Source organism: Electrona antarctica (genome assembly GCF_951216825.1).
Source record: "Electrona antarctica genome assembly, chromosome: 9".
In the NCBI taxonomy this organism is placed as follows: Eukaryota; Metazoa; Chordata; class Actinopteri; order Myctophiformes; family Myctophidae; genus Electrona; species Electrona antarctica.
The window spans coordinates 57,317,180-57,337,828 of NC_136790.1; the positions used below are offsets into that span (position 1 = coordinate 57,317,180).

The following is a 20,649-nucleotide window of genomic DNA, read 5'->3' on the forward strand; positions in this document are numbered from 1 at the left end:
AACTTTTCTACCTGATGTCCTGAAGGTTTTTGTTATTCTGTCTAGTTTCTGGTATAGGGGGCCCCCTAGGGGGCGCTGTTGGAAGACCCGCTACGTTGAAGAGACTCCGCCCCCCGTTTGACCGCCTTGCGTCTTTACTGTCACTACACCCCCCGTTTGACCGCCTTGCGTCTTTACTGTCACTACAACGTCCATTATTGACCTTTGACCTTATGCACACGGCGGCCATCTTGCCTGTAGTTCCCGCCTCGCTGGCAAGATGGCCGCCGTGAGCATTAGGTCAATTGCAGCAGAACACTGGGTTCCCAGACTGTGGGTCGGGACCCACATGTGGCTCACGGACACATCTTTATGGGTCCCATTTTTATGTTTCTGTTTCCTACATTTTGTTTTGAATTATCATTTCAAAACATTTAAAAATAAAAGTCTATGGGAATTCAGAATGGGGGGGGGGGGGGGGGGGGGTTCACAAACTGAGGTGGGATGTGAAATTTCGTCAGATTTTGGCACTCTATGCCCGCTCAGTGCAGTGTCTGCAGTCACTGCAGTCAGGCCACATTTCAACCTCCCAGTCATACCAAAGCTCTCTGTACGTCAGGAGGAGCGTCTTGTTTTTCTTTATGTGATTCATTCATTCGCCCGACAACGGATGCATGGTAGTAAATATCCATGCATTAATTTGTTTATTGTATGAAATACACATGACTGACTATGAAATGTTCGCTGAGGTTTTTTTCTCCACCACGCTCCTGGAGTTTACGCTCCTGACGTTTACGCTCCTGACGTTTACTCTCCTGGAGTTTACGCTCCGGGAGTTTACGCTCCGGGAGTTTACGCTCCTGGTGTTTACGCTCCTGACATTTACGCTCCTGGTGTTTACGCACCTGGAGTTTACGCTCCGGGAGTTTACGCTCCTGGAGTTTACGCTCCTAGAGTTTACGCACTTGGAGTTTACGCTCCGGGAGTTTACGCTCCTGGAGTTTACGCTCCTAGAGTTTACGCTCCTGGTGTTTACGCTCCTGGAGTTTACGCTCCTGGAGTTTACGCTCCTGGAGTTTACGCTCCTGGTGTTTACACTCCTGGAGTTTACGCTCCTAGAGTTTACGCTCCGGGAGTTTACGCTCCTGGAGTTTACGCTCCTAGAGTTTACGCTCCTAGAGTTTACGCTCCGGGAGTTTACGCTCCTGGAGTTTACGCTCCTAGAGTTTACGCTCCTGGAGTTTACGCTCCTGGAGTTTACGCTCCTGGAGTTTACGCTCCTGGAGTTTACGCTCCTAGAGTTTACGCTGCTGGAGTTTACGCTCCTGGAGTTTACACTCCTGGAGTTTACGCACCTGGAGTTTTAGCTTCTGGAGTTTACGCACCTGGAGTTTACGCTCCTGGAGTTTACGCTCCTGGTGTTTACGCTCCTGGTGTTTACGCTCCTAGAGTTTACGCTCCTGGTGTTTACGCTCCTGGAGTTTATACTCCTGGAGTTTACACTCCTGCAGTTTACACACCTTTCGTAGTCACAAGTTCCGCGCGGTGCGAGCAGCCTGATAAAGATCACAACACATCGCGCTGCAACGCATTGTGATCTCACAGATCAGCTGATTGTCACCGCGCCACAACAGACCACAACACCAGCCCCTCCCCCCTCCCCTCCCGGAATCTCCTTCGGGACTGGGTAATTAAATGGTCACGCAGCCCCTCCTCCCCCAAAACCTGAAAAGTTAGTTTTTAAATTAAAATAACCTCAGGGGTCGGCCTGTCACCCCTGTCTCTCTCTCTGTCTCTCTCTCTCTCTCTCTCTCTCTCTCTCTCTCTCTCTCGATATCTCAGTTCCACTTTATTTCCTGCTATTGCTACAAAAAACTGTTAACAGAAGAAAAATAAATGTGTTTTTTCTAAATTTAATAAAACCGGATTTTGAAATAAACGTTTTAAATGTTGTCCTTGTTACTGTACGCCTTGTTACTGTATGCCTTTTACTGTATCTTGTGTAATTTTCTGAAATACCTCATGTTTCTGTATCAGTGGTGCTCAATATTTCATGTCAAGGATCCCAAAAATGATATGTAATATGCCTCCGCCCCCATCTGAAAATATGTTGTTCCAGGGACCTTGAGTTAAAATGTTCACTCTGTAATAATATATATATTCAAAGATTTGAGGCACATGTTCACGATTTTTCAAAAAATAGCAGACCTACATGTTCATAGCACGCCACTCGGTGCCGCGCTATGAGCTTGTAGATCTGTTATTTTTCAATAGCTGAAGTATAACATAATGCTTAAAAACACCAAAAGGGGTTCCCGCCCAGAATGGGTTAAAGAATTATGTTATGATTTAGCTATTGAAAAATAGCAGATCTACAAGCTCATAGTACGAGGTTGTAGGTCTGCTATTTTAGAAAAATCGTGAAAATGTCCATGGTCCTGATTCAACCCCACAGTCACTGTCCATGGTCCTGATTCAACCCCACAGTCACTGTCCATGGTCCTGATTCGTGTGTGTGTGTGTGTGTGTGTGTGTGTGTGTGTGTGTGTGTGTGTGTGTGTGTGTGTGTGTGTGTGTGTGTGTGTGTGTGTGTGTGTGTGTGTGTGTGTGTGTGTGTGTGTGTGTGTGTGTGTGTGTGTGTGTGTGTGTGTGTGTGAGAGAGAGAGAGAGAGAAAGTCCACACGTAGCCACTTGTTTTAAACTTTATATGAGGTCAGATCAACATGGAATGTCAGAACAGGTCTGCTCCATATGTGGAGATCTAAGGGTGGCAGCGGGGTCAGTGTCTTGAATGTACAGGGTTTGATGAGGGCCCAGGTAGGGCCGGGCCTTAATTTTTCAGGCCTGTTGAGAACTCTTTTTTTCACCAGTTGCCGGGCGTGGCTGCACTAATAACTTTGGGGCAGGCCCGTCTAGAGTTTAAATGGACAGGTATCAGTTAAAAGGGAGACATGGAAGATGAAGGATAGATCGGGAAGGATCAACATATGGAATGTCAGAACAGGTTCTGACATAATATCCATATACTAATATTGATGACATCAATATATGGGCTTAATTGCGACAGCAGGTCGCATTTATTACAATTGTTTTCTACTCGGACTGTCTCATAGGATGGCTGTGGGCAGTTCAGAAACCAGTCTGTGTCTGTGGGCAGTTCAGAAACCAGTCTGTGTCTCATAGGAGGGCTGTGGGCAGTTCAGAAACCAGTCTGTGTCTCATAGGAGGGCTGTGGGAAGTTCAGAAACCAGTCTGTGTCTCATAGGAGGGCTGTGGGAAGTTCAGAAACCAGTCTGTCTCATAGGAGGGCTGTGGGCAGTTCAGAAACCAGTATGTGTCTCATAGGAGGGCTGTGGGCAGTTCAGAAACCAGTATGTGTCTCATAGGAGGGCTGTGGGCAGTTCAGAAACCAGTCTGTGTCTCATAGGAGGGCTGTGGGCAGTTCAGAAACCAGTCTGTGTCTCATAGGAGGGCTGTGGGCAGTTCAGAAACCAGTCTGTGTCTCAGGAGGGCTGTGGGCAGTTCAGAAACCAGTCTGTGTCTCATAGGAGGGCTGTGGGCAGTTCAGAAACCAGTCTGTGTCTCATAGGAGGGCTGTGGGAAGTTCAGAAACCAGTCTGTGTCTCATAGGAGGGCTGTGGGAAGTTCAGAAACCAGTCTGTCTCATAGGAGGGCTGTGGGCAGTTCAGAAACCAGTATGTGTCTCATAGGAGGGCTGTGGGCAGTTCAGAAACCAGTATGTGTCTCATAGGAGGGCTGTGGGCAGTTCAGAAACCAGTCTGTGTCTCATAGGAGGGCTGTGGGCAGTTCAGAAACCAGTCTGTGTCTCATAGGAGGGCTGTGGGCAGTTCAGAAACCAGTCTGTGTCTCAGGAGGGCTGTGGGCAGTTCAGAAACCAGTCTGTGTCTCATAGGAGGGCTGTGGGCAGTTCAGAAACCAGTCTGTGTCTCATAGGAGGGCTGTGTGTGTATATACGTATACGAGTCTAGTCTAGTACAGGGGTTCTCAACCCATGGGTCGCGACCCCTCGGGGGGTCGCCAAATTATTTTGGGGAGTCCCCAAATTATTGTTTTGCTTTTTTGCTGAATGGCTGGAAAATGGAAATGAAGAGTTTACATGGTACACATAGTAACATGCATACACCTTCCCTAATGTATATCTGGTTTCAGTATTTATTTATGGTTATTGTCTCTATTATTAAGGTTATTGTAGCAGTCAATTTTTATTGGGGGTCGGGACGGGGCGTGGCGGGGTCCCGAGACATTGCCAAAGTATTTACGGGGGTCCCCGGCCAAAAACGTTGAGAACCCCTAGTACCCCTACACCCCTAACCCCCTGGTCTAGTATAGAGTCTAGATTAGAACCAGTTGGTGTGTCGTAGATCAGTGATTCGTGTCAAGGACCCCCAAATCAACATTTATTAGGCCACGGACCCCCATTTGAAAACATGCCAGTGACCCCGATAAGGGAGGATTTTTATGGCTCTAGCAGTGATTCCGAAACATTAATTTAATTATGCTACGGACCCCCGATTTAATGGCATTTCTATCTCTGGTACCCCCATTTATATTGTAAAACCACTGTTAATTTAACTCTGAGAGTGTACAAATGGAACGGGTCCATTTGGTTCCATTTGTACACTCTCAGAGTTACAGACCTATAAGGGTCCATTTGGTTCCCAACTATCGCTAATTGAGCTAGGGACCCCCTGGAACTCCTTCAAGTACCCCTAGGGGTCCCCGGACCCCACTTTGGGAACCACTGTCGTAGATGACTGACGTCATAGACTGTCCTGCTGCTGCTCTGATGCTACAGTGGTTATCCTAACTATGAATCCAGGTGTGTGAGTTTTATCCTATTCTATCCTACTAGACTAGGTAACGATGCAAGTTGGAGATCCATGCCCCACCCGGCTGTGCCCGTATCAGAGTACCCGTTGTACCCGTGTCAGAGTACCCGTTGCACCCGTGTCAGAGTACCCGTTGTACCCGTGTCAGAGTACCCGTTGTACCCGTGTCAGAGTACCCGTTGTACCCGTGTCAGAGTACCCGTTGTACCCGTGTCAGAGTACCCGTTGTACCCGTGTCAGAGTACCCGTTGTACCCGTGTCAGAGTACCCGTTGTACCCGTGTCAGAGTACCCGTTGTACCCGTGTCAGAGTACACGTTGTACCCGTGTCAGAGTACACGTTGTACCCGTGTCAGAGTACCCGTTGTACCCGTGTCAGAGTACCCGTTGTACCCGTGTCAGAGTACCCGTTGTACCCGTGTCAGAGTACCCGTTGTACCCGTGTCAGAGTAACCGTTGTACCCGTGTCAGAGTACCCGTTGTACCCGTGTCAGAGTACCCATTGTACCCGTGTCAGAGTACCCGTTGTACCCGTGTCAGTGTACCCGTTGTACCCATCTGTCTGTGTCCCTTCTATGCCCATATATGGAGATTTATGTATCCGTCTCTCTGTCCCTTTATTCCATGGAGTTCTGTGTCGGGCATGCCCAAATATGGAGTGTTGTGATGTCAGAACGGGCCAGCTCCATATATGGAGCCTGGGCATGGGGGCCCTAGCTGTCCAGAGCCCAGACAGAGGCCTTTCGTGGCGGTTCTGGACAACCGTGGGTCCGACGGACTCGACACCGGGCACTGCACTCCCGTAGCCTGGCTAATAAGCCAGACTCAAATCACACTGTCGTGTGGTATTTGAGTCTGGAGATGCTGTGTATGGATCTTGTTTCCCGAAACGGCTGATTCGGTCTGGCTTATTAGCCAGGCTACTCCCGTAGTGCCCCCCCCCCTTTAGTTAGTTGTGAATTATGTAATAATGACGTAATTCTCATGCTCCAAAACCTCAATGGCTAATTTGACCCCTGACCCCCCAAAATGTAGTTTCTGTATTTGTAGGAAAGTATTGCTATCTGCTGTTTTTTTTAGGGTTAGGGTTATTGAAGGCTTTTTTTGTGTTCATGTTTTTAAACTCCTTTAATTTGCCCATCAATTATTTTGAGCAGTCCTTGCGTTGAAATGCCTTCTGCTTTTCACTGAGACTATGTTTATATGAGGAGTGGTAAATGGTTTGGAATTTGTATATTTTGTTAAAGCTCTCTGTCTACCGAGCAATCTTCGTTCCTACTCTCACCTATGGTCATAAAGTGTTCCTACTCTCACCTATGGTCATGAAGTGTTCCTACTCTCACCTATGGTCATGAAGTGTGGATCATGGCTGAAAGAATAAGGTCGCGAATACAAGCGGCCAAAATTAGTTTTCTTCGACGGGTGGCTGGCATCTCCCTTAGAGATAGGGAGTAGAGTCACTGCTTCTTCGCCTGGAAAGGAGCCAGCTTAGGTGGTTCGGGCATCTGGTTAGGATGCCTCTCGGGCGTCTCCCTAGGGAGGTCCTCGAGGCACGTCCCACTGGGAGGAGACCGCAGACCAAGGCGCAGATGGAGGGATTACATCGACTCACTGGCCTTGGAACGTCTCAGGATCCCCCAGGAGGAAGTTACTAATGTTGCTCTGGAGAGGGACGTCTGGAACACTCTGGTGGAGCTGTTGCCCCCGCGACCCGACTACGGATAAGCGTTTGAAGATGGAAGGATGGATATTTTGTTATTGTCTTTGTGGGTATAGTGGTGGTGATACAAAACCTGATGTAATCGGTGATCACGGAATCCCTCTCGTCCAGGCCGCCTTCAAGGACGTCCCAGTCGGAGCAAGCCAGTGAGCCCTGCAGCTGTGTAGTTGCGTCCTCCGTCCACTGAGGGGCGCAGTAGGTCTGCGGTTTGGAGCGCTTCAGCTCCGGTTTGTAGTGCAGGAGCAGAAGCACTGTGTCGTGGTCCAAGCCTCCCAGTGGAGGTTGTGCTCGGACGCTAAAAGCCTCAACAATGTTTCCGTAACACAGATCCAGGATCCTTTCTTTCCTCGTGGGAACGTCCACACATTCATGGGGAGGAGTGAGTCTTCTTGGTCCGACTGCATCTGGTTTGTTGTGAAGATAGCCGGGCGAGTCACCGCAAGTCACCACATCTTCTGCTCTTCTGGTTTATACGCCCGCCTCTGCAACTGTATCGCTGATTTCCACAGCACACATCCACAGTAGACACGCCCACACAGCTGTTTCTGCACAGCACACATCCACAGTAGACACGCCCACACAGCTGTTTCTGCACAGCACACATCCACAGTAGACACGCCCACACAGCTGTTTCTGTACAGCACACATCCACAGTAGACACGCCCACACAGCTGTTTCTGCACAGCACACATCCACCGTAGACACGCCCACACAGCTGTTTCTGTACAGCACACATCCACAGTAGACACGCCCACACAGCTGTTTCTGGATCTGTTAATTCTCTCTAGAACGCATATGCAACCTGGGAAAGGAAATCAACAACTTTTTTGTAAATATTTACAGGACCCCGTGATACAGTTATCGTGGCCGTTTTTATTGCGATATACAATAATATCGTATATCGTCCCATCCCTAATATCTGCCAGGGAATATGTTAAAAAGCAGCCGAGACGGGAGCTGAAGTGCTGAACATTATTATGTTATGTATCCACTGTTTTATTTTATTTTATTTCATTAGTTGTTTGTTTCTCAGTTGCTGTTGCTAGTCATGGCTGCCAGTTCCCACCTGATGTTGTGTGGGAGTTCAGACTGATCCAGACCGTACTGAATAACTGCCAGCTTGCATAATGTCTTGAGGCTAGGACTGAAGTCTAAGACATACAGGTCACCTGGTCTGTTGTCTGATCCAAAGAGGATGATACGATATCCCACCATGCAACAGCACATCTCAGTCATCCTATGTGGGTGTTTCCCCTTGGGCTCAACCTTCTTCCAGGAGAAGGTCTCTGGACTGAATTTCCACAAATCACTGAAGTTCTGTTTCAAGTTCCTGCCACCAAATATGTACAGCTCTCCATTGTAGGTAAAGGCTGAATGATCACAGCGTCCTTCTGGAAGTAGCTGTGGAGAAGGTGTGTCCAGCCAGGGGTTGGTCTGTGTGTCAAACACTCTGATGGTGTTGTGGTACTGACCCCCCTGCCACCAAATATAAACATCTTTGTTCCGATAATGGTGGCAGAGTGACGGTCTGTAGCAGGAGGTGGAGTTCCTCTGGTGTTAATTAAAGTCCAGACCATCGTGGTGGTGTCCAACTTGTAGATGTCATGAGAGAGTCCAGTCTGGGTGTATCCTCCATGGATAAACATGACCTTCCCCAAGACACAGGTTGAGTGGTTCCTCCTCCCCTCTGGGACAGTCCCAGAAACCTGTGGTTTGAACCATCTGTGGGCGTCGACATCAAATGCATGAAGCACATTCTTACAGTACTTTGTTTTGTAGTAATTATACCCTCCCCAGAGGTAGACAGTATATTCTATCAGCACAGTTGTGTGGCCGCAGCGCCTGGAGGGAACCTCAAGGTGACGTTCTCCTGTTCCAGGCGTCACTGGGGTCAACTTCCTCCAGCATAAAGACACTGTGTTGAAGACGTGTACTTCAATGTGATCTCTTTCCCTCTGGTTTCCGTCTCCTCCAAAGCAGTAGATCTCGTGTCCGACCACCACAGCAGCCTGGTCCTTCCTATGTTCTCCTTCCAGATGTATCGTCCAGTGAAACATTTCACACAGCAGCTCCACCGTCAATGAGTGTTGACAACTAGTTTACAGATGAACTTATTAGGATGAAGGCAGCTCGGTTTCCTCGTTGCTAGTGTATCGGACATGTCTTTTTAGAGAACAATTGTACGGTTGCGATGTCATTGCATGATTAAGTCATATTTTCAGTTAATCTGATTGGTCATTTGCCCCAAACAACCTATGTCAGTACGATGATGTCTTCAATCATCCATATTTGGGCGTATGGACGGAGAGAAAGTAGCCAATCCAGGCAACACCCGGAACCGGACTGTTTGTGAGGAAGTGGACTCGCATGAATCTGAAGCGTCTCAACGCCCTGAGCTCAACCCATGTCTGTCCCTATTGGTCGTCTAAGAGCACCTACTAAGCTTGAGTGCGTGTGTGTGTGTGTGTGTGTGTGTGTGTGTGTTCCAACTCACCCCACACAGCTACTGCTGTTGTCCTGCAACGTCCCATTATCATTCACTAAACTCACCCCACATAGCTACTGCTGTTGTCCTGCGACGTCCCCTTATCGTTCACTAAACTCACCCCACACAGCTACTGCTGTTGTCCTGCGACGTCCCCTTATCGTTCACTAAACTCACCCCACACACACAGCTACTGCTGTTGCCCTGCGACGTCCCCTTATCATTCACTAAACTCACCCCACACAGCTACTGCTGTTGTCCTGCGACGTCCCCTTATCGTTCACTAAACTCACCCCACACACACAGCTACTGCTGTTGCCCTGCGACGTCCCCTTATCATTCACTAAACTCACCCCACACAGCTACTGCTGTTGTCCTGCGACGTCCCCTTATCGTTCACTAAACTCACCCCACACACACAGCTACTGCTGTTGTCCTGCAACGTCCCCTTATCATTCACTAAACTCACCCCACACAGCTACTGCTGTTGTCCTGCGTTGTTCCCTTATCATTCACTAAACTCACCCCACACAGCTACTGCTGTTGTCCTGCGACGTCCCCTTATCGTTCACTAAACTCACCCCACACACACAGCTACTGCTGTTGTCCTGCGACGTCCCTTATCATTCACTAAACTCACCCCAGACAGCTACTGCTGTTGTCCTGCGACGTCCCCTTATCGTTCACTAAACTCACCCCACACACACAGCTACTGCTGTTGTCCTGCGACGTCCCCTTATCGTTCACTAAACTCACCCCACACAGCTACTGCTGTTGTCCTGCGACGTCCCCTTATCGTTCACTAAACTCACCCCACACACACAGCTACTGCTGTTGTCCTGCGACGTCCCCTTATCGTTCACTAAACTCACCCCACACACACAGCTACTGCTGTTGTCCTGCGACGTCCCCTTATCGTTCACTAAACTCACCCCACACACACAGCTACTGCTGTTGTCCTGCGACGTCCCCTTATCGTTCACTAAACTCACCCCACACACACAGCTACTGCTGTTGTCCTGCGACGTCCCCTTATCGTTCACTAAACCCACCCCACACAGCTACTGCTGTTGTCCTGCGACGTCCCCTTATCGTTCACTAAACTCACCCCACACAGCTACTGCTGTTGTCCTGCAACGTCCCCTTATCGTTCACTAAACTCACATCTCATATCTTTGTATCTTTGAATCTTTGTATCTTAGTGTGTGAACGCAGCATCAGTACAGCATGGGATGAACACAGCACATCTAATCACTTACTTCGCTGCGTCATCGGAGCTACAGTTGTATCTTTGTAGCTTTGCATCTGGAAGTGAACCCAGGTCAGCTTCAATGTGTATCTTTTGCAGTAACTATGCGTTGTAGCTTCACGGCTTCCATTTAAAAAATGCTACGGTGGTTTTTTTTAGGGGTGCTAGCCCCTCTTACTGTATATCCATGAGGGGCGCTAGTCCCTCTTACTGTATATCCATGAGGGGCGCTATAGTCCCTCTTACTGTATATCCATGAGGGGCGCTAGCCTCTCTTACTGTATATCCATGAGGGGCGCTAGTCCCTCTTACTGTATATCCATGAGGGGTGCTAGCCCCTCTTACTGTATATCCATGAGGGGTGCTAGCCCCTCTTACTGTATATCCATGAGGGGCGCTAGCCCCTCTTACTGTATATCCATGAGGGGCGCTAGCCCCTCTTACTGTATATCCATGAGGGGCGCTAGCCCCTTACTGTATATCCATGAGGGGTGCTAGTCCCTCTTACTGTATATCCATGAGGGGCGCTAGCCTCTCTTACTGTATATCTATGAGGGGCGCTAGCCTCTCTTACTGTATATCCATGAGGGGCGCTAGCCCCTCTTACTGTATATCCATGAGGGGCGCTAGTCCCTCTTACTGTATATCCATGAGGGGCGCTAGCCCCTCTTACTGTATATCCATGAGGGGTGCTAGCCCCTTACTGTATATCCATGAGGGGCGCTAGCCCCTTACTGTATATCCATGAGGGGTGCTAGCCCCTCTTACTGTATATCCATGAGGGGCGCTAGCCCCTCTTACTGTATATCCATGAGGGGCGCTAGCCCCTCTTACTGTATATCCATGAGGGGCGCTAGTCCCTCTTACTGTATATCCATGAGGGGTGCTAGTCCCTCTTACTGTATATCCATGAGGGGTGCTAGCCTCTCTTACTGTATATCCATGAGGGGCGCTAGCCTCTCTTACTGTATATCCATGAGGGGCGCTAGTCCCTCTTACTGTATATCCATGAGGGGTGCTAGTCCCTCTTACTGTATATCCATGAGGGGTGCTAGTCCCTCTTACTGTATATCCATGAGGGGTGCTAGTCCCTCTTACTGTATATCCATGAGGGGTGCTAGTCCCTCTTACTGTATATCCATGAGGGGTGCTAGTCCCTCTTACTGTATATCCATGAGGGGTGCTAGTCCCTCTTACTGTATATCCATGAGGGGCGCTAGTCCCTCTTACTGTATATCCATGAGGGGCGCTAGTCCCTCTTACTGTATATCCATGAGGGGTGCTAGTCCCTCTTACTGTATATCCATGAGGGGCGCTAGCCTCTCTTACTGTATATCCATGAGGGGCGCTAGCCTCTCTTACTGTATATTCATGAGGGGCGCTAGCCTCTCTTACTGTATATCCATGAGGGGCGCTAGTCCCTCTTACTGTATATCCATGAGGGGTGCTAGTCCCTCTTACTGTATATCCATGAGGGGCGCTAGCCCCTCTTACTGTATATCCATGAGGGGTGCTATAGCCCCTCTTACTGTATATCCATGAGGGGCGCTAGTCCCTCTTACTGTATATCCATGAGGGGCGCTAGCCTCTCTTACTGTATATCCATGAGGGGCGCTAGCCCCTCTTACTGTATATCCATGAGGGGCGCTAGCCCCTCTTACTGTATATCCATGAGGGGCGCTAGCCTCTCTTACTGTATATCCATGAGGGGTGCTAGTCCCTCTTACTGTATATCCATGAGGGGTGCTAGTCCCTCTTACTGTATATCCATGAGGGGCGCTATAGCCCCTCTTACTGTATATCCATGAGGGGTGCTAGTCCCTCTTACTGTATATCCATGAGGGGCGCTATAGCCCCTCTTACTGTATATCCATGAGGGGCGCTAGTCCCTCTTACTGTATATCCATGACGGGCGCTAGTCCCTCTTACTGTATATCCATGAGGGGTGCTAGCCCCTCTTACTGTATATCCATGAGGGGCGCTAGTCCCTCTTACTGTATATCCATGAGGGGCGCTATAGCCCCTCTTACTGTATATCCATGAGGGGCGCTAGTCCCTCTTACTGTATATCCATGAGGGGCGCTAGTCCCTCTTACTGTATATCCATGAGGGGCGCTAGTCCCTCTTACTGTATATCCATGAGGGGCGCTAGTCCCTCTTACTGTATATCCATGAGGGGCGCTAGTCCCTCTTACTGTATATCCATGAGGGGTGCTAGTCCCTCTTACTGTATATCCATGAGGGGTGCTAGTCCCTCTTACTGTATATCCATGAGGGGTGCTAGCCTCTCTTACTGTATATCCATGAGGGGCGCTAGCCTCTCTTACTGTATATCCATGAGGGGCGCTAGTCCCTCTTACTGTATATCCATGAGGGGCGCTAGTCCCTCTTACTGTATATCCATGAGGGGCGCTAGTCCCTCTTACTGTATATCCATGAGGGGTGCTAGTCCCTCTTACTGTATATCCATGAGGGGTGCTAGTCCCTCTTACTGTATATCCATGAGGGGCGCTAGTCCCTCTTACTGTATATCCATGAGGGGCGCTAGTCCCTCTTACTGTATATCCATGAGGGGTGCTAGTCCCTCTTACTGTATATCCATGAGGGGCGCTAGCCTCTCTTACTGTATATCCATGAGGGGCGCTAGCCTCTCTTACTGTATATTCATGAGGGGCGCTAGCCTCTCTTACTGTATATCCATGAGGGGCGCTAGTCCCTCTTACTGTATATCCATGAGGGGTGCTAGTCCCTCTTACTGTATATCCATGAGGGGCGCTAGCCCCTCTTACTGTATATCCATGAGGGGTGCTATAGCCCCTCTTACTGTATATCCATGAGGGGCGCTAGTCCCTCTTACTGTATATCCATGAGGGGCGCTAGCCTCTCTTACTGTATATCCATGAGGGGCGCTAGCCCCTCTTACTGTATATCCATGAGGGGCGCTAGCCCCTCTTACTGTATATCCATGAGGGGCGCTAGCCTCTCTTACTGTATATCCATGAGGGGTGCTAGTCCCTCTTACTGTATATCCATGAGGGGTGCTAGTCCCTCTTACTGTATATCCATGAGGGGCGCTAGTCCCTCTTACTGTATATCCATGAGGGGCGCTAGTCCCTCTTACTGTATATCCATGAGGGGCGCTAGTCCCTCTTACTGTATATCCATGAGGGGTGCTAGCCCCTCTTACTGTATATCCATGAGGGGTGCTAGTCCCTCTTACTGTATATCCATGAGGGGTGCTAGTCCCTCTTACTGTATATCCATGAGGGGCGCTAGTCCCTCTTACTGTATATCCATGAGGGGCGCTAGCCTCTCTTACTGTATATCCATGAGGGGCGCTATAGCCCCTCTTACTGTATATCCATGAGGGGCGCTAGTCCCTCTTACTGTATATCCATGACGGGCGCTAGTCCCTCTTACTGTATATCCATGAGGGGTGCTAGCCCCTCTTACTGTATATCCATGAGGGGTGCTAGCCCCTCTTACTGTATATCCATGAGGGGTGCTATAGCCCCTCTTACTGTATATCCATGAGGGGCGCTAGTCCCTCTTACTGTATATCCATGACGGGCGCTAGTCCCTCTTACTGTATATCCATGAGGGGTGCTAGCCCCTCTTACTGTATATCCATGAGGGGCGCTAGCCCCTCTTACTGTATATCCATGAGGGGTGCTATAGCCCCTCTTACTGTATATCCATGAGGGGCGCTAGTCCCTCTTACTGTATATCCATGAGGGGCGCTAGCCTCTCTTACTGTATATCCATGAGGGGCGCTAGCCCCTCTTACTGTATATCCATGAGGGGCGCTAGCCCCTCTTACTGTATATCCATGAGGGGCGCTAGCCTCTCTTACTGTATATCCATGAGGGGCGCTAGTCCCTCTTACTGTATATCCATGAGGGGTGCTAGCCCCTCTTACTGTATATCCATGAGGGGCGCTAGTCCCTCTTACTGTATATCCATGAGGGGCGCTAGCCTCTCTTACTGTATATCCATGAGGGGCGCTATAGCCCCTCTTACTGTATATCCATGAGGGGCGCTAGTCCCTCTTACTGTATATCCATGACGGGCGCTAGTCCCTCTTACTGTATATCCATGAGGGGTGCTAGCCCCTCTTACTGTATATCCATGAGGGGTGCTAGCCCCTCTTACTGTATATCCATGAGGGGTGCTAGCCCCTCTTACTGTATATCCATGAGGGGCGCTAGTCCCTCTTACTGTATATCCATGAGGGGCGCTAGCCCCTCTTACTGTATATCCATGAGGGGTGCTAGCCCCTCTTACTGTATATCCATGAGGGGTGCTAGCCCCTCTTACTGTATATCCATGAGGGGCGCTAGTCCCTCTTACTGTATATCCATGAGGGGCGCTATAGCCCCTCTTACTGTATATCCATGAGGGGCGCTAGTCCCTCTTACTGTATATCCATGAGGGGCGCTAGTCCCTCTTACTGTATATCCATGAGGGGTGCTAGTCCCTCTTACTGTATATCCATGAGGGGCGCTAGTCCCTCTTACTGTATATCCATGAGGGGTGCTAGCCCCTCTTACTGTATATCCATGACGGGCGCTAGTCCCTCTTACTGTATATCCATGAGGGGTGCTAGCCCCTCTTACTGTATATCCATGAGGGGTGCTAGCCTCTCTTACTGTATATCCATGAGGGGTGCTAGTCCCTCTTACTGTATATCCATGCAGCTTTTAGTGAATGTTCACAGACTTGGTCCAACACAAACATTAAATTAACATTTTGAAAATGAACATTTTACGTCATAGTGTCTGAGTAACAGACAGAGGGCTCTCTTTGTGTCCATGCCTAAACCCCTTATCCCTAAACTATGTTTTTCCTTTTCTTTCCTATTTTGATAATCATTTTTTGAGTAGTTAAAATAGCCGATCTACAAGCTGTAGTGTCAATGTAGATCGGCTAGTTGAATTATTCAAAAAGTATTTTTGAAATAGTAAAAAAAGGGCAAAGTTCAGGGATAAGGGGTTTAGCATGGATGGAAATCCCTTGTGTCTATTTTACATCATGATGATGTTCGATGATAAGAGCTCCCCTCACAATTTTGTTATATAAGCCTATGTATATTTATTATTTAAAGTAAAAACAACTCTTGAAAACAAAGTTATTCATTGTGGATTTGAGATGACAGGACCTTTTGGATGTCAACCAAAGTAAAAAATAAATATAATCCTATTATGTATTTTTAAATTATAATTATACAGCCTTTGTGTTCTACTGGTATACATTTGTACTATTATTACTACCGGTATGCTACTACTATTATTACGTAGTAGTATTTGTACTATTATTTACTATTCCTACTACTACTATTAGTAGTAATTTACTATCCTACTACTACTATTAGTAGTATTTGTACTAGTATTTACTATCCTACTACTATTAGTAGTATTTGTACTAGTATTTACTATCCTACTACTATTAGTAGTATTTGTACTAGTATTTACTATACTACTACTATTAATAGTATTTGTACTAGTATTTACTATACTACTACTATTAATAGTATTTGTACTAGTATTTACTATCCTACTACTACTATTAGTAGTATTTGTACTAGTATTTACTATCCTACTACTACTATTAGTAGTATTTGTACTAGTATGTACTATACTACTACTACTATTACTAAGTACTGTTGAACACTGAGGCTGACAGAGAGACAAGAGAATCTCCATCTTTATTCATGTAAAAACACCGTCTTTACAACGCTGTGCTTTCTTGGACCAACAGCGCCCTCTGGTGGAGGATGTGAAGACACGCAGCTGGCTTATAGGGTGAACATTTTAAAGTACTTTAACCATAACCAGAAATATGAGGATATATACAGTTTATATATGATGATATTTATACAGTTTCTGAAGGACTTAAAGGGGCATACCACTCATTTTCAACCTTTTACTATGTCATTAATATACCTTTGAGCTGTTGTGTGGACATAATAATAAAAGGTAGCCCCATTCTGTGTTTCCTAGACTGTCCTCTAGGTGGAGTCCATTCTGTGTTTCCTAGAACTGGAGGTCTGGAAAAAATTATTAACATTGTGAAACACATCTTGATTATACAAATATAAGATCTACAAGCTCACAACGCCTTGTTTTGTGACATGAGACAAATATTAAAGATCTATAGGTTTACATTATAGACAAATATTAAACATCTATGTTTACATTATAGCGTTAAAACTAAACAAAATGGACAATAACTCCAGTTCTTCATTTTTTCACCCCATTTTATTTTATTAATTCAATAATAATAATCAATAATTGAACAGAGAAAACATAATAAACCAAATAAAAGAGTAGGAAGTAGGAAGAATGAATGCTAATTTATTCCTAAATAAACATTTACAGTAGTTCTAAATTCATGATGGTAAATTAAATATGAACTGACAACAACAGCAATATGAAAACCTCCTTTGTGTTGTTTATGTTAAAACTGACACATCTGTCAATTGTTGCAGTTTATTTGTATATACTGTACATAAACACAGTGATATATATTTACCTTATTCGATTTGATTCATACATGTTTAAAGATTTAAGATGCTGTCATTCAGGATGTCATGACATGTAATAACACTCAATAATATGATGATTTCCATCAGATTTAAGATGCTGTCATTCAGGATGTCATGACATGTAATAACACTCAATAATATGATGATTTCCATCAGATTTAAGATGCTGTCATTCAGGATGTCATGACATGTAATAACATTCTAAATGGTTATGTATAAAACTCCCTTATACCTTTATGTCAAATTATCTACAACATTGTTTCCCAAACAGTGACTCGGGACCCAACTGTGGGTCGCGGACCGACAGGTCTCAGTAAATATCCCCCTTTATTTGTTTTGTTTCTTTTTAATAATATTTTGTATTTCTGAAGATTTTACAATAATTCAATTAGAAAAGATTTACATACGTTAAAAATCACACTCGTGAAGTGAGGGGCGCACTCTTATCATCCAGTGCTCAGCCAATCAAATCATCACTATGGGGCACACGCACACACAGAGACACGCACGCATGCACGCACGCATGCACGCACGCATGCACACGCACACACACACAGCTGGACATAGGAGGGGCTAGCGTCACTCAAAAGTTAAAGTCATTTATAATTTCATGAATAAAATGAAAACAATTCCTTAAATTCCACAAAAGCAACCTTTAAGCAGAAGTGAAAATAGCAGATCTACACACTCATAATATATTAAACCATTTCCCCCTGAAGAGCATCTCAGTCAGTCCCCCCCCCCCCCCCCCCCCCACACACACTAGTCTAATCAGTGTGATTGACAGGAGAGATGATCAGAGGAGCAGAGTTTCTACCACCTTCATTAGAAGAAGGATAGAAGAATGGAAAGAGTTTCTCAGTGAAGAAGTGGCCAGTGAAAGAGTAGAGGTGGACTCTGGTCTCCACATCATAAAAGGAGACCAGACCCTCCTCATAATCCACAAACACTCCCACTTTCTGGAGCTCCTCTCTTACAAGGAGGACGACAGCAGGGTCAACAATAGCCCAGTACTCATTTGGATTCATCAACGCTATAGTCCAGTAACCATTGTTGGGACTCAGTGTGATGACTCCCTTCCTGTTGATGGACTCTCTGGCCACTCCTAACATCCACGCTGTCTTCCCTCCAACCTGAACCTCATAGTAAAACCTTCCTGAGGAGAAGCTTTGTTTTCCTAAGACATTGATACATTCAGAGAATCTCTCTGTGTTGTCAGGGAGATTCTTCTTTACGTTTCCATCATACACTTGTTTTCCATCGTGAGACAGGATGAGTTGAGGATGTGCTGTATCAGGGTCAAGAGTCACATCCACCTCATATTGCTGGATCATCCTCAGCTCAGCATCACACAGCTGCTTGTTTGTTTGTTTGTTTATTTGGATCCCCATTAGCTACTACCTTAGTAGCAGCTACTCTTCCTGGGGTCCACACATAAAATACATTACAATCAATACAGTCATATGAAATACATTTTACAAGACTGCTTCTTCATCTCCTGACTGAGTGTCTTCTCCAGCTGAGACACAGCTGTCCTCAATGTGCCCACTTGCGAAGACTGATGGACATTGACCTTTGTCCAGTCCTTGGTGGGTCTCCACCCAGAGCTGCAAGGGACTTTCTGGGGGAGGTGGTCTACAGTGTGTGAGATCTGTTTCAGGTCAGAGCTTCTCTTCTCTAACTGAGTGACTTCCTGTTGCAGATCTTTAATGAAGCCTTCAGCCTGTTCCACTGTTGTTTTCTGCTTCTCTTCAACCACATCAATGAGCTCAGCCTGGCATCTCTCAATACAGCTGATCAGAGCAGTGAAGATCTGCACACTGACGGCTATGACTGTATCTGCATTTTTACTGCTGAGCTCCACTGAGCGTTTGACCTCCTGAATCTTCTCTTGTCTCTCCTGGATCATCTGCTGAACTTCAGCCTCTGTCTTTCCCTGCTCAGCCTTCCTTTCTTCACATTCTTCTTCCAGAGATACGATGCGATGGGACTTGTGGTCTGTCTCGGTGCAGGACTGACAAACACACACGCGGTCAGTCTTACAGAACATCTCCAGAGGTCTGTCATGTTTCTGACACATCAAGTCTTCCAGGTTCTTCACGGGGTCGATGAGTTTGTGTCGTTTTAACCCTGCACGTGTCTGGTGAGGCTCCAGGTGAGTGTGACAGTAGGAGGTCAGACACACCAGGCAGGACTTCAGGGCTTTGAGTTTGGTGTCGGTACAGACGTCACAGGAGACTTCATCTGGTTTAGCAACCTCTCGGTTGGCACTGCCACTTCTTCTCAGCTGCAGTGACTTCCTAAACTGGTCGGCCATCTCAGAGATGAAAGTATTGACGAAGACTTCTGGTCTTCTGTAGAAGGTTTTGTTACAAAGTGGACACTTACACATATCATTAGTGTCCCAGTGTTGTGTGATGCAGGCTTTGCAGTAGTTGTGTCCACATGGAGTGCTGACCGGATCAGTGAACACATCCAGACAGATAGAACACAGGAACTGCTCTTCAGACAGGAGACTGCTGGCGGACGCCATTTTATACACACTGAGGAGAAAAGTGAAAGTATGAGCAGTAGTTCTCGGGATGTTTTTATGCACATGACAAGCCAGACAAATGCCTACAGTATGCTCCTACAGTATGCTCCTACAGTATGCTCCTACAGTATGCTCCTATGCTCCTTCATTTCTCTTTTTTCACAAATACTAAAAGACAAAGTACTGAGAAATTAAAGTTTCTAAATAAAGAATAATAATGTTCGGGCAGTATCATCTTAATGGCACTATTAGCTCACTGTTTATTGTGTGTTTGTTGACGCCATTGTATACACACTGAGGATAAAAGTGAAAGTATCAGTGGTAGTTGTTGAATGCTACTTGATAGTTATTAATAATAGGATTGTACTGGAATAGAGCAGGATAATGTTTAAAGATGTCCCATAGAGGACATGGAAACATCACGACATGTTTTACCAGTTGAAACATCGGACTGAGGATTATAGGACTATAAAAACAGGAAGAGCCCGTCCGATACAGTTTAATTATACCTCATATTATATACCTCATATTGTCTTTTAGTGAATAATAGATCATTATATTTTACTTACCGTCTATAATGGTCTTTATTTCTGATAAAGTCCTGTGGAAGGTTTTGTAGAGAGAGAGAGAGAGAGAGAGCGCTCCACAGTTTACTTTGGCTCTGACTTGTTGAGGAGACTTCTTGCACAATAACAGTTAACCCTTCACTGCCTCCACTCTGCATCCTGTGGACATTAACCCTTCACTGCCTCCACTCTGCATCATGTGGACATTAACCCTTCACTGCCTCCAATCTGCATCCTGTGGACATTAACCCTTCACTGCCTCCACTCTGCACTTCATCCTGTGGTCATTAACCCTTCACTTATACTTAAGTCCATGAGTAAGGCTATGGACCAGAGCTACATCCCTACCTGCTTTCTCTGCACCATTTAAGGCCGTTTCCAAATGTTAAAATGTAAAAGACCAATATTATTATGAAGAAAACAAGATGTTAAGACCGCTAAAACAAATAGAATAAAGTTTACCTTCAGAAAAAGCGTTGTTTATGGCTTCTGAATGTAGGTCTTTTAACATGTAATGTCTATGGAGTGAAGTCACGTCAACACCACTAGCTCACAGCCTCCCTGAGGCCTCAGGGAGTGAACGTGAACACAGCTCATGATCCGTTCCTTAACTCCATGGTCACTGAACTAAATACTGGACCCAATCATCACAAGGCATACATAATATTTACAAGATATTCATACTAAAATTATTAAAATTATTTTAGCGAGACAAATCAGGAGA

At 46.4% G+C, this 20,649-nt stretch overlaps 1 protein-coding gene across 1 annotated transcript; it reads right to left on the reverse strand.

Annotated features, from left to right (window-relative positions):
• Positions 1-17,593: 17,593 nt before the first annotated feature.
• LOC306928940 (E3 ubiquitin-protein ligase TRIM39-like) lies at positions 17,594-19,996 on the reverse strand (the record flags this gene model as incomplete). Its single annotated transcript, XM_079509260.1, has 3 exons — positions 19,929-19,996; positions 18,313-19,369; positions 17,594-18,181 (listed from the first exon to the last, which is right to left on the reverse strand). Exons 2-3 carry the CDS (start codon positions 19,357-19,359, stop codon positions 17,594-17,596), a joined length of 1,635 nt encoding a protein of 544 aa, XP_079365386.1. The 5' UTR covers positions 19,360-19,369; positions 19,929-19,996.
• Between the last annotated feature and the right edge of the window lie 653 nt (positions 19,997-20,649).